This window comes from Felis catus, chromosome A2 (genome assembly GCF_018350175.1).
Source record: "Felis catus isolate Fca126 chromosome A2, F.catus_Fca126_mat1.0, whole genome shotgun sequence".
NCBI classification, from domain to species: domain Eukaryota; kingdom Metazoa; phylum Chordata; class Mammalia; order Carnivora; family Felidae; genus Felis; species Felis catus.
In genome coordinates this window covers 20,381,059-20,400,175 of record NC_058369.1, presented here as the reverse complement: position 1 = coordinate 20,400,175, position 19,117 = coordinate 20,381,059, and the positions used below count along the sequence as shown (strand labels likewise).

The 19,117-nt window shown below is 40.2% G+C and overlaps 1 protein-coding gene across 4 annotated transcripts in view; it reads right to left on the bottom strand.

Moving 5' to 3' along the window:
• The window catches only part of RAD54L2 (RAD54 like 2), a 111,498-nt gene that overhangs the window by 48,576 nt on the left and 43,805 nt on the right, over window positions 1-19,117 (bottom strand). For all 4 annotated transcript variants that reach the window (XM_023249176.2, XM_006928828.4, XM_023249178.2 and 1 more), the window contains one exon: window positions 15,089-15,281. In XM_023249176.2, coding sequence (XP_023104944.1) covers window positions 15,089-15,227 — 139 coding nt within the window. In that variant the 5' untranslated portion in view covers window positions 15,228-15,281. The remainder of the gene's footprint in view (window positions 1-15,088; window positions 15,282-19,117) is intronic.

The following is a 19,117-nucleotide window of genomic DNA, read 5'->3' as shown; positions in this document are numbered from 1 at the left end:
AATTCCCAGAAGGATTCATTAGGTGAGAAAAGGCTGTGAACAAAGAGTAGGGTTTCACAAGCAAAGCGTCAAATCAGACTTCACAACAGACATGAAGGGAAAGCACAGGAGGCAAGAGAGAAGATACCTTTGCAAAATGCCCAAAGTAGAGAGTACTGCTACAGCACATAATTTCTTCCACAAAATGCATTCATGTACAACTGAAACATTTAAACAATCCCGTCAGAATTTCTGATCTGAGAGCAGAGAACAGGGTAGGTTGAGGAGCAGATGCTCTGGAGGACAGGACAGGACAGGACTCACTCTCCACACCCCAACCTGAAGAGAGCATCATTAAAAGTCATGCCTTGGCAAAATAATAAACTAGTGCAGATTACAGACTCTTGGAATAGTCTCATTGGCTGGAACCTTAAATGTTAACTCCATGAATGCTAAAGGTTAGAGAGTTGCTCTGACCAAAGAAAGACTGGTAAGGCCCTTTCTGGCTGATCATATTAAAAATAAAACAACAAGGATGCCTGGCTGGTTCAGTCAGTAGAGCATGAGACTGTTGATCTTGGGATCATGAGTCTGAGCCCCATGTTGGGTGCAGGGATTACTTAAAAATTAATTAATTAATTAAATTTAATTTAAGAAATAAAAATAAAACAACAAACCTTTTCCTTGGGGCTGTAGAAAATGCAAAGAAAATATGTACTTATCCAGGAGCACATTACACAACAGCCTTGCTTCCTAATGGGTGAAGGGGACAATTAAAAGAAGAGTGGCTAAGAACATAAGCACAAAGTCTCTATAGTGGAAGAGCATTCCGTAGTAGCTCTCCCAGCATCCCACACCCCACAGAGTAGCAACTCTCTAGACCTCCACCACACTCAGTGACCATCAAGGGAAAAAAGCTTCATTCATTCTTGCTTTCTCTCATCTCCTCATATTCAGTCATGAATTCTGTGCCCTAAGAAGTTACCTAAATATCCCTCTCTTCTTCTCTCCACACCACTGTACTACCTGGTCTGGATTCTTGCTCTGGCCTCCAGAGTCTCCCTGCCTCCCTGCAATCCACACTGCAGAAAGAGTGAGCTTTGTGAATCCGTTCTAGTCACAGTCTCCACCCACCCAGGATCTGTTAAAACACTTTAAAACTATCCCTTCTGCTCTTAGGATAAAATCTGAAATCCTTCATGCCTTTCCTGATTGCTAGCTCACTACCTGACTACCAAAAACCTCCCTCCACCCACCCACTCTCAGTTCCATGTTCTCTAGCCTCAAAAGCATGGTGCTCTCAGAGGCTCTGGGCCTTTGCAGATGCTGTGTCCCTCTTTTCTCATTTCCTTATCTAACAGGGATGTGTTAGATTCTAATTTAATTGTAACCCATATTCTCTTTCAGGTCTCTGCCTAAAAGCCTATAGAAGACCATCTCTAGGTTTCTTCCTTTTTATTTTTATTTCAGCATGTGCTCAACATTGTTAGGCTGCAGTGCCTGTCAATATATCTGGGGAGACAAGGTTAGTAACTGATGCTTTCTCTCTTGGTACGCTGTTTGGGGAATTTTATTCAAACCTGGCACATCCTGCTTCTGTACTCTAAATTGGACCAAAGACTACTATAAGACTTCAGAATACAATTTACAAAACACTTAAAGACACTCCTTCAGGAGGATTGCTGGGAACTGTGAAGTCAGGGCAGACAAAGTAGCTGGTGAATAGCTACAGGCCCAGCACCAGGTCTGCAGTGAGCCCTACTAGATTTGGATCCCATGCACTGCATCCCCAGTCATGTCCAAGGCCATTACAAATACTATAAACATTAACTCATTCAGTCCTCAAAACAGCCCTATTAAGTAGATAGTGCTACCATTATTCCCATTTTACAGATAAGGAAATTTGCTCAAAAAGCCATTAAGTAGTAAAGATAGGATCTAAACCCAGGTGACTGATCTGTCTCCAGAGTTCATGCTCTTAGCCACCACACTGCATAATTTCCCCTCTATTCCCATTTCCCTGAAAGTTATGTGGGAAAAAAATAGAGTTCAGAGACAGCTATGTATGTACTGTGCCTCAGTTTATAACAAAAGGTACAGGAAAATGCAATGCAGAATGCTGAATCAATTAGATAATCATATTTGGAAATGAGAAGGATGAACCTTGACCCCTACCTCACACCATACAAAAATCAATTCACGATGGATCACTGACCTAAATGTGAAGGTAAAACATTTAAAGCTTCTAAAAAATAACAATATCTTCATGACCTTGGGGAAGCACTAAAGCACTAAACATAAAGGGTAAAAATAAATTTTATTTCATTATAATTAAAACATCTATTCATCAAAAATACAATATAAAAAGGAGCATACAACTGCAAAATAAGCCCCACAAAACACAATTAAAAGTGAAAAACCAAGCAATATAGAAGGAAAAGATGTGTGTGTGTGTGTGTGTGTGTGTGTGTGTGTGTGTGTACGCAATAAGACTCATAACCAGATATGAAGAATTCCAATCAATAAGAAATAGATGAAAGGAAAGAAAAATGTTCCAAAAAATGTGTTCAGACACTTTACAAGACTGAAAATGGTCATAAGCATATAGAAAAAGCCTAACATCTTAAATAATCAGGGAAATGCAAATTAAACTCACAGTCAGAAGTTCCCACCCCCTGGATTATTGGGAAAGAGGGTTGAAGGTCCTACAAAGTCACTCTGAACAACTGGGTCAACATCTGACATGCTTTCCTGCCACAGATTTACAAACAATCTTCTGCCCCCAGCACACCCGAACTCTGCACCTTTGTGTCTTTAAGCCTGGCACACAGAAAAGGACAGGAAATGGTTGCAAAATTGGCACTACTTCATTTCTAGTAAGAAGTCACCCTAAATTCTTGATTTAGGCTACTCTAAAAAATCAGTCCAACAACAGATATCCAACTTGTCTCAGGAAGAGGTGATACAACTTTCTGGGGAAGGGAAGAGGATAAAACAAATACAGAATAAAAAGATCTGTCGTGAATCTGTAATTTAAGGACTGGTGCTGGTCATCTAAGTTGAGAAAAAAATGCTAAAATGCAATAGAGAGCTATTTATACTGTCTGTCTTGCATTCAAGTCACATGGCTAAACTGGCCTTCCATGTAGATTCACAGCCCTTTTCTCCACTTTGGTGATTCCTCTTTGTTCCTAAAAACATGCCCATACTTCCACGTCTTCATCCAGAATGAGAAAACAACAGATCTAGAGTTCAGGTTGCAGAATTTCATCTTGCAGAAGTGAACCTGAAGGCTCAGCAAGGTCTTGCCCAAGATACAAAAATTTAGAGGAAGATGATTACCTTGCCCTGAGGGGTGTTCCTTTCTATTACACACTAACATGCTGAGGTAAAGGATTTTTCCCAGGTCTTGGCTTGAGCCAGTATGGACTGCCCCCAACTATACTGTGTCATCCATTTCTCCCTCCCTACCTGATAAGCCCCACTGGCAAAAAGTTAGAAGGATAAAACTTTTTAACTTTTAAAAAAGCCTTTCTTTTTATTTTTAATGTTTTTTAGATTTGTTTGAGAGAGAGGGAGGGAGAGATAGAGAATCCCAAGCAGGCTCCACACTGTCAGCACAGAGCCTAACATGGGGCTGGATCCCATGAACCGTGAGATCATGACCTGAGCCGAAATCAGGAGTCAGATGCTCAACCAACTGAACCACTCAGGCACCTCTAAAAAAGCCTTTCCTTGACCTCAAATACCCCCTCATTTATTGCTTCTTCTTTTTGTTTCCTTGTATAGCAAAACCCCTCAAAAAACTTGTCTATTCTTAGGGTCTCCAATTCCTCTCCACCTGTTCTTATTTTAGCCCCTATCATGGCACTGAAATGCTCATCAAGGTCACCAAGGTCGCCCACACTGCTAAATCTGACAGCCAATTCTCTTTTAATTTTAATTCCAGTGTAATTAACAGTGTTATATCAGTTTTAGGTGTACATTACAGTGATTCAACAATTCCATATATTATTCAGTGCTCATCAAGATAAGTGTATTATTAGTCCCCTTCACCTATTTCACCCATGCCCCCAACCACATCCCCTCTGGCAACCATCAGTTTGTTCTCTATAGTTAAGAGTCTGTTTTTTTGTTTGTGTCTTTTTTTTTCTTTTGTCTTGTTTCTTAAATTCCACATGAATGAAATAATATAATATTTGTCTTTCTCTGACTGGCTTATTTTGCTTAGCATTACATTTCTAGATCCATCCATGTTATTACAAATGGCAAGATTTTGTTCTTTTTGTGGCTGAATAATATTCCATTGTATGTATGTGTGTGTATACACATTACATCCTCTTTATTCATTCATCTACTGATGAACACTTGGGCTGCTGCCATTGTAAGTGATGCTGCAATAAACAAAGGATCCATGTATCTTTTTGAGCCAGTGCTTTTCTATTTTTTGGGTAAATACCCAGTAGTTCAATTCTTGGATCATAGGGTAGTTCTCTAATTTTTTGAGGAAACGCCATACTGTCTTCCACAGTGACTGTACCAGTTTGCATTTCCAGCAACAGTGCACGAGGGTTCCTTTTTCTACACATCCTTGTTGACACTTGTTTCTTGTGTTTTTCATTTTAGCCATTATGACAGGTGTGGGGTGATATCTCATTGTGGTTTTAATTTGCATTTCCCCGATGATGAGTGATGTTAAGCATCTTGGCCATCTGGATGTCTTCTTTGAAGAAATGTCTATTCATCTCTTCTACCCATTTTTTATTACTATTATTATTATTATTATTATTATTATTATTATTGTGTTGAGCTGTATACGTTCTTTATATACTTTGGGTACTAACACTTTATCAGATATATCATTTACAAATTTCTTCTCCCAGTCAGTAGATTGTCTTTCAGTTTTGTTGGTTGGTTCCTTTGTTGTACAAAAGATCTTTTTTAAAAAATTGTTTTTGTAGGTTTATTTATCTATTTTGAGAGAGAGAGAGAGAGAGCAGGGGAGGGGCAGAGAGAGAGGGAGAAAGAATACCAAGCAGGCTCCATGCCATCAGCACAGAGCCTGATGCAGGGCTTGAACTCATGAGACATCATGACCTGAGCCAAAACCGAATCAGACACTTAACTGACTGAGCCACCCAGGCACCCCTGTTGTGCAGACGATTTTTATTTTGATGTAGTCCCAATAATTTATTTTAGCTTTTGTTTTCCTTGCCTCAGTAGACACATCTAGAAAGATGTTGCTACAACCAATGTCAGAGAAATTACTGCCTGTGTTCTCTTCTGGGATTTTTATGGTTTCAGGTTTCACATTTAGGTCTTTAATCCATTTAAAATTTGTTTTTGTGTATGGTATAAGAAAGTGGTCCAGTTTCATTCTTTTGCATGTAGCTGTCCAATTTTCCTAACACCATTTGTTGAAAAGACTGTCTTTTTCCCATTGTATATTCTTTCCTCCTTTGTGAAAGATTAATTGACCATACAATTGTGCATTTATTTCTAGGCTTTCTATTCTTTCCATTGATATGTGTGTCTATTTTTTGTTCCATTACCATACTGTTTTGATTACTATAGCTTTGTAATATAACTTGAGGTCTGAAATTGTGATACCTCAAATTATTTTCTTTTTCAAGCCTGCTTTGGTTGTTTGAGGTCTTTCTTGGTTCCATACAAATTTTAGGATTATTTGTTCTAGTCCTGTGAAAAATGCTGTTGGTGTTTTCAGAGGGATTGCATGAAATCTGTGGATTGTTTGGGGTAGTATAGACATTTTAACAATATTTGTTCTTCTGATCCATGAGCACAGAATGCCTTTCCATTTCTTTTTGTCGTCTTCAATTTCTTTCATCAATATCTTATAGTTTTCAGAGTACAGGTCTTTCACCTCTTTGGTTAAGTTTATTCCTAGGCGACTTTTTTTTTTTTTTTTTACAATTGTAAATGGGATTGTTTTCTTAATTCCTCTTTCTGCTGCTTCATTATTAGTGTATAGAAATGCAACAGATTTCTGTATATTGATTTTGTATCCTGTGACCTTACTGAATTCATTTATCAGTTCTAGTAGTTTTTTGGTGGAGTATTTAGGGTTTTCTATATATAGTATTATGTCATCTGCAAATAATGTAAGTTTTACTTCTTCCTTACTGATGTAGATTCCTTTTATTTCTTTTTGTTGTCTGACTGCTATGGCTAGGACTTCCAGTACTATGTTGAACAAAAGTGGTGAGAGTAGACATCTTTGTCTTGTTCCTGACCTTAGGGAAAAAGCTCTCAGTTTTTCCCCACTGATGATGTTAACTGTGAGTTTTACATACAAGGCCTTTATTATGTTGAGGTATGCTCCCTCTAAACCTACTTCCTTGAGGGTTTCTATCATGAATGAATATTCTACTTTGTCAAATGCGTTTTCTGCATCTATTGAAATGATGATAAGGTTTTTATCCTTTCTCTTACTAATGTGATGTATCATGTTGATTGATTTGCAAATACTACAAATATCCAGCAGTCAATTCTTACTCCTCATACTACCCTGGTTATTGCTAGCCTTTAACTAACGAAGTTGATCACTTCCTCCTTGAAACTGTTTTTTTTTTTTTTTTTAAGCCACCATAGCACTTTTCTCTTGGGTCTCCTACTACGTCAGTGGCCATTTCTTCTCAGTCTTCTTTCCTAGACCCTCTTTATCACCCTCCCCACTGCTGAGTGTCCAGTGCTTAGTCACTCAGATTACTTCTCTTATTCCTGGGATGATCTCATCCTGTCCCATGTCATAAGTACCATTTATATACAGAAATAGCCCATGTTTTTATCTTCAATGTAGACTTCTCTTCTGAACTTCAACTCAGTAATCTAACTAACTGCCTTCTCAACATCTTAGCTTGGAGCCATAAGACATGTCAAACTTAACATGTCTCTAAAACTACACTTCTGTCTGTCCCCATTCTGTGCCTCTCCCCCAATCTTTCCAAGCTCAGAAAATGGCATCTTCAAGCTGTTCAATCCAAAAACTTTGGGATTGATCCTTACCTTCTTTCTTTCACACAATCCATATCCACTTCGTTAACAAAACCACTATGTGGTTTCATTTATACCAAAATTCTATAAAATATAAACTAATCAATAAGGGCAGAAAGCAGATCAATGGTTCACTAGAGACAGGGTTGGAAGGCAGGGAGGGGAGGGAAGGACTTCAAAAGGGGATGAGGAAACTTTCAGGGGTGACAAATATGCTCACTAACTTGATGATAGTTTTAAGGGTATATACACAGTATACAATTAAACCTTGATAAGTTGGAAAAACAAACAAAAATCCAAGTAAACTTTTTGACAATATAGTACTCTGTCTATGCAGCTTAAGTGAGATATATTAAAAGGAAAAAAAATTGCAAAAATAATCTTGAACTTTAGACTTATTGTTTGTAGTGGATATCTGAAACTATTTTGAGTGCACTGTACAATTGAACAAATGAATAAATACCGTGATGCTACTGGGAACCAGGTTCTCACTGGGTGAAAAGGGAGATACAGATAAGGAATGGGAGAAGGAGTAAAATTAAGAGCACTGTTATGACACAATTTTTAATTTATTTTTTTAAGTTTTATTTTTTTTTATTTTTGAGAGAGAGAGAGAGAGAGAGAGAGAGAGAGAGAGAGAGAGAGAAAGAATAAGAGAATGAATGAGGAGGGGCAGAGAGAGAGGGAGACAGAGGATCTGAAGCAGGCTTCACCGTGTCAGCACAGAGCCCAATGCAGGGCTCAAACCCATGAGCCACGAGATTATGACCTGAGCTGAAGTCAGACGCTTAACTGCCACCCAGATGTCCCTGAACACAATTTTTTAAATAAATGTATTTCCTAGCTCTAGAGACCAAAAGAGCCAACAATCAATGATATCCTAGTAGTAATGAGCATATGTATAGCCCAGATCTTGGTTTCTAAATACCATTTCCCTCTAAAAGAAACCAGGAGTTTGGAGAAAAGGCCAATTCCCAGGTCAGAACAGAGAAGATACAAGCTAGGCTTGGAACACCGTTGTACCAGAAAGAAAAGGAAGTGCTCACAAATTGTAGGGAACATGTCAAAGGAATACTGAAGTCAGCTGAAATGAGCTCCCACTAGCCAAACCCAGGACAATTGGAGTATTAAAATGAACAACAGGAATGGATTCTATCACACTAAATTTTTAAAAATGGATCTAGGAATGCCTGGGTGGCTCAGTCAGTTAAGCATCGTCTCTTGATTTCGGCTCAGGTCATGGTCTCACGGTTCATCCGATTGAGCCCTGTGTTGGGCTCTGCACCAAGAGCGCCAAGCCTTCTTAGGATTCTCTCTCTCCCTCTGTCTCTGCCCCTCCCTGGTTCACACGGGAGTGCACATGTGCACGCTCCGTCTCTCAAAATAAATAAATAAATATTTCCTTTAAAAACTATTCTTAGAAAAGGAAGAAATCTAGGCTTAAACTAAGAATGTCTAATGTAACAGAAAGGTCATAAAAAATGGTGAAAACTACAACTCCAGAGACTATGCTGCCTTCTGAAGGGCCCTGGGGGCTTCCATTGGAGGGAGAAAACATTGGTTAGAGTTCCCATTAGGTTGCTGAAATCACCCCACCCACTCTGATCTTAGTTCAATTTCTGGAAGCTCCCCTACACCTCTTCCACTTCCAGCTGTTTAGAGAGCATGACTTTTCCTGCAGACGCTACTGTTTAATGATATGTCCAGAACTCGCGGTGAGAATCTGAAAAAGCATGTTGGAACCCAAACGAATAAAACCAGGGTTTGGGTATATCTCAAACTGCTACCGCTGGCCCTACATGCTCAGGCCCTCCCTATCTCATCCCAGACCACTCTGGCCTCTATTCTCTACGCTCCAGCCACCATGGCCTCTATGTTCCTGATTCTTAAACAGCAAATTCGTTCCCACACCAGGGCCTTTGCTCTGGCCCTCTGCCTAGAACACTTTACCCCTAATTCTTTACATTGTAAGCAAAGAGGACAAATAGAAAGGGGTCAGTGAAAAAGCACAAAGCAAACTCTCTGCAGGAAAGGCAGAGATCCAGAGGTTGAGAAGATCAGCTTTCCCTACTCAGTGGTCTAAGGTGAAGGAGGTCAGCCTGAGGCCAAAGTTGATATTCAGGAGGTTAGCTTTCTGTCAATAAGATGGCTATGAAGCAGGTTCCAGAAGGAACATATCTAGCTCCAGTTCCAGGATCTCAGTATCCTGATATGCCATGTAAAACAGACAAGAATAAAACAACAAAAAAAGAAGGCCTTCATGTTCTAAAAAGATGTGCCCATCAAGGCAGTCTGTGTCCAGATCTTGATTAACTTAAGCCAGGGCCTCTCAAACTTTTCCACTGACGAGTCCTGAATGTCTGCAGAAAACGTTCTTATCCCTTGGGGACTCTCATGGCACGATCCAAAATTCTAAACTCTGAAATTTATTTGAAAAAAAACAAATCTTATTTTACCTTAAAAATGCATATGAATTATTTTCTATGCCTAATTTTTATTACAATTTTTTAAAATTCCTTACCAAAGTACTAACCCCCAACCCCCAACACCACTCCACCTATCTCCTGATAAAACTGGCACTCCAACAAGGTTTGTCATGTTCATCCTGAAGCTTCATAAACTCCCAGTATGCCTACCACGGCCTGAGGAAATGAGTTTGGAAATGAAACCCTTTGGCAGGCAATCATTCTTAGAGTAACAAATAAGTTCTTTAAGTCTGCAGTTTCTGGCTGGGGCTTTGGTTTGTTTTCTAGTAATATTCCATTAGAAAAACCCTACTCTTGTGTTAGGTTAATGAGGCTGTTCACAACATGGGCCAAACAGCTTGGATGAGTAGAATGCTCTCAGAAGAAAAGAGTGGTGGTGGCCCCAGAATCCTCCTGGAGAACCAAGCAAAGACCAGAGAAACTGGCACAGGTAATAGAGTAAAAATACTGTAGGAAAGAAATGGGACATCTGGCTTTTCCTTGCAAATATTTCACAAGAATAAAGGTAGCCTAAAAGAAGTGCAAGTGGTAATGGAAAGGGGAATCATATTATTAACTAAGATTCAGGGGTGCCTGGGTGACTCAGTTGGTTAAGCGTCTGACTCTTGGTTTTGGCCCAGGTCATGATCTCACTGCTTTGTGAGTTCAAGCCCCACATTGGGCTCTGTACTGGCAGCGTGGAGCCCACTTGGGATTCTTTCTCTCCCTCTCTAGGTGTCCTTCCACCACTCATGCTGTCTCCGTCTCTCTCAAAATAAATAAACTTAAAAAAAAATTTTTTTTTAAACTAAGATTCATTATTCACTTGGAGAACAAGTGAAATCAGGAATTGGATCCATTAATCCAGATGAATGTTAATAAGAAACACATGAAGTCCTTGTTAATAGTTTAAATTTTAAGCATCCCCTCCACCCACCCAACCACTAGTGCATATTCAGGACCAGGTTTCTTGCTATTTTTCTCCCCGTCTCCCTGCTGCAAGAGGACAAGAAGCTACCTTGGGGAAACAGATGTTAAGATCTTTGCCATTTGTATAGACAGGAAAACCCTTGAAAATATCTCTTGGTCTAAACTCCATCACTTACAGTTGCACTGAAGGCTTACAGTGGAGTGATGCTGAGGAAAACAAATGTGCTAATGAACCACCAAGGCAAAGAAAGATCTTTTAACAAAGCCACGTAAACATAGGACTCTGTAACAGATACCAGCTGTGCGACACTTATACATCCACTGGAATACACATTAAGCAGCAACTGAAAATGAACTTTTTTTGTAAAGACTAGATTATTCTAGGAGTTCCCTTCATCTACATATTTCTAAGTACTTTATCTGGGGCAAGACATTGGACCTGAAGCTGAGCTAGAAGAAAATACTGAACCAGAAAAACATTTTGCATGAGGAAAGCCAATTCCCAGAGGCACCAGGTTTTGAACCTCTACCTTTGATAATCAGAGACCCCGTAAGGTGCTGACATCCAACTTCTCCCACCATTCCAAGAGAATAGAGAAAACTCAACACAGACATCTGGAGAAAAGAAAAACAGGGGAATGAGGGACGCCTGGGTTGGCTCAGTCAGTTGAGGGTATGCTCTTGATTTCAGTTCAGGTCATGATCCCAGGGTCAGGGAATTGAGCCCCATGTCAGGTTCCATGCTGAGCATGGAGCCTGCTTGAGATTCTCCCTCTCTCTGCCCTTCTCCCCCATTCATGCACATGCTCTCTCGCTCTCTTGCTCTTTGTCTCTAAAAGAAAAAGAAAAAAACAAACAGGGGAAACAAAAACCAATCAAAAATGTTTCACAACATGCCATGAGCCCCTAATGTGTTAGAAATGGAAAGCACTGTTTTCTCTCTACCTTTTTAAAGACAAAATCATGGTTCTACTCCCCAAGAGCCAAAGTCTCCTTATTCTCAGACTACTACCCCACAAGTCAACGTTCAAAGGTCAGTATCAAGGAGGAGATAATGCCCCAATTTAATGTAGCAAAGCTACATCTCTAATTCCCCCACTCCCTATACCATTCTTCCCACCTTTGTAAAGATTTCATTATCTTCCCAGGCTTTACCTATTCCATCTTCAACCTGCCTCACACATCAAGTAAGTCACCAAGTCCTATAAATTCCACTGTTACAAATCTGACCATTTAATACTCCTGTGTAGGTCAACTGATCCAAACAGTTCAAATCCTCATTAATCCTTTCTGTAAAGTTCTAACACAGACCTAGTTGGTCTTCACCATTTAATAGGCCATCTCTTCTTCATGCTGCTAAAACAACATTCCTAAAAATCAAAGGTTTAATGAATGCTCCCCAGTAAAAACTTCCGTCAATTCCATGCTGCCTATAAAACAAATTCTAAACTCCTTCCTAACCTGATTCCAGGCCACCACTCCAGTCTCACTCTGGTCATCCCCCTAATGTGTCCAATTCTACATCAAACAAGATAGCTCACCATTCTCTAGCATATGCCATACTTGCCCTTCTACTTTGCCATTACTCATGCTATTCTAATTGTTCTCTCATCTCTAGTCAACAGTATTACCAATCAACTTCTTTCCTTAAAGTACAAACTAAGAGAGAAAGCAACCCATTACAGGTAGGGAATGATATGAATCTATAGTCTCAGAAGCAACATGGATTTGAAAAAGGAGTACCACTTTGGAAACCAAAGGCCCAGCGCCTCCACTTTCTTGTAAAGTTATACTGAGTAAGCCATTTGCCTTTCTGAGCCTCAGTTTCCTCATCCCTAAAATGTATCTGCTCTGCCTAACAGGATTATCAAGATAAAGTAGGATAAAGTATGTCAAAATGTTTGTGAGAGGATGGACTAAAGCAGTACTTAGAGGGAAATTTATAATTTTGATTGTTTTTATTAGGAAAAAAAGGTAAGCACATTCTTAAGAAGTTTGAAAATACTGCTAGAAGTAGAAGGAAGATTATTATAGGTAGAAATTACAAAGAAAACATACACAAATCAAGAGAATCAACAAAGCCAAAAGACAGTTCTTTGAAAAGGTTAGTACGATTGTTCAGATGTTTGTGTAAACGATGAAGAAGCACTATAAAAGTGAGTTATTGTTATCCAATAGAGATGAAACTTCAAATAAAAAAAGCTGAAGTAATAATTTCTTTTTTGAAAGTGTTTCTCAATCTCAGCAGTATTGGTATTTGGCCACAATAACTGTGTGTAGGACGGAGCTGTCCTGTGCAATGTAGGATGTTTAGCAGCATCCCTGGTCTCTGCCCACAAGATGCCAGTAGCATTCCTCCCCCACCTCCCAGAAGTCGTGACAATCAAAACTGTTTTCAGACGTTGTAAATTGTCCCCTGGGAGGTAAAATCATCCCAGGTTGAGAAAGACTGCTCCAAGACCACAAAAGGCCACATCACACTATACCAGCTAAGACTATTCATAGCTATTCCTAATTTTAGAATAGCGGGCCGCTCTACCCATTAAGGTTGTGAGATGACCAGCAAGCCAAGGCAGGAAAGGCAAGACTGAACAGACAGGCAGGTCTCAGATGTTTCAACAAAATTTCATAGTGTTCAAAATGAGAGAACCAGGAAAACTGTGAGCTCTAAAACAGGGGCAGAATTGCCACAAGTAACACAAGTATCACTTCCATTTGGGAGTGCCTGGGTGAGCACAGCTCTACACTACAGTGAAACATCAAAAGGATACTTAATCAAATTCCAAGAAGTTAGATAACCCTGGCAAGGCAAGAGAAAAAGTACCCACCAAACACTTTAACACTCGGAACTTTAAAGGCAATAAAAATAAGTCATTTCAAATTTTTAAAAAATTGTTTCATCTGAGAGTTGTATAAATAGTAAAAACAAACAAACAAAAAAAACCCTCCAGTTACACAGCTGTGACAAATCACAATTAAATTCTCACCACTTCTAGGGGCACCTGAGTGGTTCAGTTGGTTAAGCACCCAACTTCAGCTCGGGTCATGATCTTGCGGTTTCTGAGTTTGAGTCCTGCATCAGGCTCTGTACTGTCAGCTCAGAGCCTGGAGCGTGCTTTGGATTCTGTGTCTCCCTCTCTCACAGACAATCTGTCTGTCTGTCTGTCTGTCTGTCTGTCTCTCTCTCTCTCTCAAAAATAAACATTAAAAACAATTTTTTTAATAAACATTAAAAAATAATTTTAAAAAATCTTGCCGCTTCTAAATAAATAATAAAGTGCACAGAAGGATATGTTTTGTTTTGTCTTAATAATTAAGAACCGAACAAGGAAACCAGAATTCCAAGAAGCCAAGAGGGAAAACTGTGTGTATATATCCATTATACCCACCAGCAACATCTAAAATCCAATCTAAACGTGACATGAATCTAGGGGGTAGCTGAAATATAATTCTGAGAACCCAAATGATAAAAAGCAAAAAGTGATGCAGATACCAGGGGCACTCTAATGCCATCTTAAGAACCATGAGATCAAAGCAAGGCAGTATGATGGTATACCGTGCCAGCACACACTATCTTCCATTATTTCTACTTACTCTACTTTATATAGAAAGGAACTACAGTACCATCTTGGGTGACTCCAACTGAATTACAGTGGACAGCAAATGATATCAGGAAAAATAAATAAATAAAATGGTAATTTCCCTGCCAGAGGTGAAGTGGAAATAGGGCAGAGACTACCTAAACAGTATAAATGAGGAAAAACTGATCCCTGAACCACATGACAACTGTCAGGCTGAATGAGAACTGAAGACAGTACCAGCAGCAAAGAAACAGAATTGATGTTCATTCTCCTAGAATCTAGAGAAGAATAGTAGCACATTTGCCTAGTTCTACTAGTGTGGTCTGTTATAAACAACAGACAAAAGTTTATTCCTCAGTTAACAGGAAGCTTGCAAACAACTCCATCCTATGCCATGCAAGGCTGGAATGAACGGAGAAGCTCTACGGCTAGCCAGATGACCTCACGGTGGACTAGAGAAGAAAAAGTCAATGCCGCTTCAACAAGTTGGGGGCAAAGGAAGGGTTGAGCCAAATAGGAGTCCAGAGGGGGTCTACCAGCTATGAAGGTGCAGTTCTCTCCCATCAGAAGCAATCTATAGTCACTAGAGATGGTTGGGAGGCAGAGCAGCACCACAGGAGATGCAATAAGCTTTCCGGAGTTGTGTACCTTTCACCTGAGAATCTCTCCCTAGGTAATCCCCTCATGTCCATACAAGCAGAATTGTGCATATAATTTCAGGAAACTCACGGTTACCCCCACACCTGCCTGTAGCCATCTGATGAATCCAGGACCCCCAGACCACAAAGTCTTGCCACAAGGACTCTGCTACTGATTTCTCCATGACTCGGGCAAGTATGCTCTACTCTCAAATCTTTGAATCTGAATCCACATGTCTGTCAAAGATGAGTTAAATGCTAAAGGTTCTTCCAGCACTAAAGTGAGGCCTAGATAGAGGAACAACAATTCACTTCCTGAGAAAGAGCATATGAGTTAATTGTTGCTATGCAACCAGTGTCTGCCTTCTCACAATAGATGGCCTAAGAAATCCAACTGGAAATACCATGCTCTTCCAGCAAAAAATCCACTAGAAGAAAAGAAAAGAAAAGACAACCCATGTCACTCAGTAGAGCCACTCACCATCCAGTAGGTCTTCCGCGTCATCCCTGCCGTGCTCCTCCACTGCCACTTCCTCCTCCTCCTCCTCCTCTTCCGCATCCTCCAGCTCCACGTCCGGGTCCAGGTCTGGATCGCTCCCTGAGGCGGATTCGTCTGACATGGCTCCCAGAGGTCCTCAGTGGGCATTACCGACTCATGGTACACTGCAGGGGTCCTGAAAGAAAGAAAAGAGGCATCAGAATCACCAAGGGCTTCACTTAGGAACAGGATTCTTTCAAAGAGAAAATGCCAAGGATGAATGCCCTGGAAGGGCAAGCTAACCATACCCGAATCTCCACCTTCCTCACAAGTGCACTAACCCTGGGAAGCTCAAGTTTCTCTTAGCTGCTTGGACATGAAAATATCTTAAAGTGACCAAACACACTCTATGCCTCAGAATTACCATTTGTTCATTCCTTCAACTTCCTGAGCATCAACTCTCTATATTTCTATTTATCCATACATATACAAATACACATTATAGATATATAATCACAGGCACTATACTAGGCTTTGGGGACACAGTAGGAAGCATGTTGGGCAGTGCTAAGAAGCTGGTGCACGCCAGAAAGAGATCAGAGAGAAGTTCTCATTGAACAGAGGCCAGAAGAAGAGGGAGACACACAGACATCTGGGGAGAGTGTGTTCTATGGAGAGTGAGCAGCAAGGGCAGAGCCCAGGAGTGAGAGTAACTGGGAGTACTCAAGGAACAGGGAGTGAGTGGGTACTGCCTAGAGCAGGGCCAGGTCCTGCCTTGGAGCACTACCCAGAAGGCAGTCCACTCTCTAACCACCTGAATAGAAGGCTTCCAGCAGGCAGCTGGCTGTTTAGCACACTCCCACTCCTCCCAAGTATGTGGGGAACCTCAGGCTCCCCATGGGCCAGAATGCCCCTGCGCCCATCTCTGCTCTCAGGTTCTGTCCTACCTCTTAGCCCAATTCCAGCTACATTTCTTCCAAGAAGTCTTGGTCAACTGCCCCAGTCTTCTGGGATCATATTCCTGCTTCTGAACTCCAATAGCCATGCTTGACTATGCTGACCTTCACTGAAGCCTTCACATGGGTTACCCGGCAAAGTGGTTTGCCTTCTGTGGTTTCTCACCTTCAGACCAAACAGTAAATCCCTAAGGGCAGGTATTTAGCTGAGAACTGTTTCTTTGTGGCCTGGAGCTGGAAGCACGTCCTATTTAGATCAATTCATTCATTCACGTTCGCTCCCTCATTTGCCAACTTGCTCTATTAACTCTTCTATGTGCCAGGCACTGTGCATGTCTGTCTGTCTCACTCTTTTGCTCTCACTTGGTCTACTTTACTATCAGCTATAAAAGTCATTTCTTCTTGAGGGGGACAAAAACAAGGTAAAGACTGCTCTGAGATAAAGCAAATATAGCAAAATGTTAACATAAAGATTCACTGACCAATTCTTTTCATTTTTCTGTATATTTCAAATTTTTCATAATAAAATGTGGAGGAAGAACACAAAATAAATAATCTTTTATATGACAAACTGCTACAGACAACCACATCCACAATCAGGTTATCCTAAAATTCCTCCCATCTCCCAAAATAAAAACTAAAATACAAGTCTCTATTCAACACAAAAACTATTGCAGAACTGAAATCTCTTATTAAGGTCCAGACACAATTTGAAACAGAATTTTTATGTCCTCCTGAAACAAAATGAAGTAAACTGGATCCTTTAGAGTTCTAGAAAGCTAGAATTTAAGTTCAAGACTGTTTAGCTAAAAGCCACAGGAATTATGAGTGTGTATGTGTCCTGGTGGGTCATGCACTTAGCCTCTCAAGACAATGAAACCAAAAAAAAATCTATGAAATGATTTAGTAATAAAATTAAAATTTTTGCATTAATAACGCACTTCCAAAACACGCACAAAGTATATTAAGGCACAGGGAAAAAAGGTGTTCCACAAATACAAATTAATATAACTAATGCTGAGTCACCATTCACTGAGTGACAAATTCCAAATTTCTCAGGGAATAACTATCCTATATCTTTAAGTTCATTAGGTTTTGAAAGGAAGTAGTAAATCAATTAGATGTCAGCAGCTTTGGAAATGAAAATTATTCTGAAGATGAGTAATGATGATAACTCAACAGCAGCTACTCTGTATGTGGAAGTCAATGTTTATAATCAGCATAACCCCTCTGGTTCATCCTAGACTGCTTGAGATAAGTGTTTTGCTTACAGTGTGTTTGGTTGATTATGGAGTGGCTTTTAGAATACAATTTTTAATTAGCAAGTACCTTAATGTAATCTGAATGTCTGTCATTTCAGAGAAGAAATTGTGTGGTTGTGGAAGAATGACAATCACTTAGAGGTAAACAATAATAATGAGAAGCCTCCTGTAAACCTAGTTAACAAACATCTTCAAAATAACCTCAGTCCCAAGCTCCTAATAGATAGAAGCAAATATCAATTAAACATCAACAACCAGGGGTGCCTGGGTGGCTCAGTCAGTCAAGCATACGACTTCAGCTCAGGTCATGATCTCACAGTTTGTGAGTTCGAGCCCTGCATCGGGCTCTGTGCTGACACCTCAAAGCCTTCGGATTCTGTATCTCCCTCCCTCTCTCTCTGTCCCTACCCCACTCAAGCTCTGTCTCTCTCTCTCTCTCTCTTAAAAATAAAAAAACACTTAAAAAAAAAATCAACAACCACACATACTACTAGAATTTGAGACATTGGTCCAGGCCTCTACTCAAAACATTTTAAGTACAGGACATTTTAAAATAGTACCCAGGCCAGGGGTACCTGGGTGGCTCAGTCAGTTAAGTGTCTGACCTCAGCTCAGGTCATGATCTTGTGGTTTGTGGGTTCAAGCCCCACATTAGGCTCTGTGCTGATAGCTCAGAGCATGGAGCCTACTTCAGATTCTGTGTCTCCCTCTCTCTCTCTGCCCCTCCCCTGCTCGCGCTCTGTCTCTGTCTCTCAAAAATAAATAAATGTTAAAATAAAAAAATAAAATTATTTAAAAATAAAATATTACCCAGGCCATCAGATGCCCATAACAGAATAAAGTGGAGAGTGATAGATTTCTTAAATCCCACCAAATTTGGTTATTCTCTTTCCCTACCTTGCAAGAGCCACTAAAATTTCTTTACAGAGATGACACAAATGAATTTTCTCCACTCTTCAAAATCATACCAACGACTCAAAGGGCAGGTTTTGCTGTTACTGATCTCCTTCAAAAAAGCAACAGGGATGCCCAGGTGGCTCAGTTGGTTAAGTGTCTGACCCTTGATCTCAGCTCAGGTCATGATCTCACGGTTCAGCCTCTGGGCTTACAGCATGGAGCCTGCTTAGGACTCTCTCTCTCCCTTTCTCTCTGCCCCTCCCCTGCTTATGCACATGCATGCGCGCTCTCTCAAAATAAATAAACATCAAAAACCAAAAACCAAAAAAAGCAACAAAGGGAAAATGTCAGAGGAATAGTTAACCTTGGGGGGCAGCAGCACAGTCAATTACATTCTGTCTATAAGGGTATCCACACATACAAACACTTCCATGTGGGCAGAGCCTTTCAAACACAGCCTGATTCAAGAAATCAGCTCTCAGTAGAACTGTTAGAGGTGAGGAAAAAGGTGATAAGGAAAAAAATGTATCTCCCTCATTTGCTCCTCAGCCCATGTGAAACACTGCCTCAACCTCCAGGGAAGAGGAGCGCTAGGAGAGTGATTATGGGTGTGCTACACCTTAATGAGGATCTGTATTCCTACAAAGCAAATTCTGGGAATCAAATTCTATCTTAATGAAACTAGAGAACTAGCTATTTAAAGAAACTCTAAAAAGAATCACTCTGAAAAGTAAATATCCAATCCCTAAGTAATATGTTAAGGTCTACAGTTTAATATATTGTGTTTGCTAAAAGAGACTATATATAGTTATGAAGAAACCCACAGCCAATCCCAGGCCAGCCCCTTACAGCCTTGAGAGTAAAGGAAAATTTGGTTCCTCTGCCCTGCTAAGTTCAAAAACAATGTCACCTGTCTA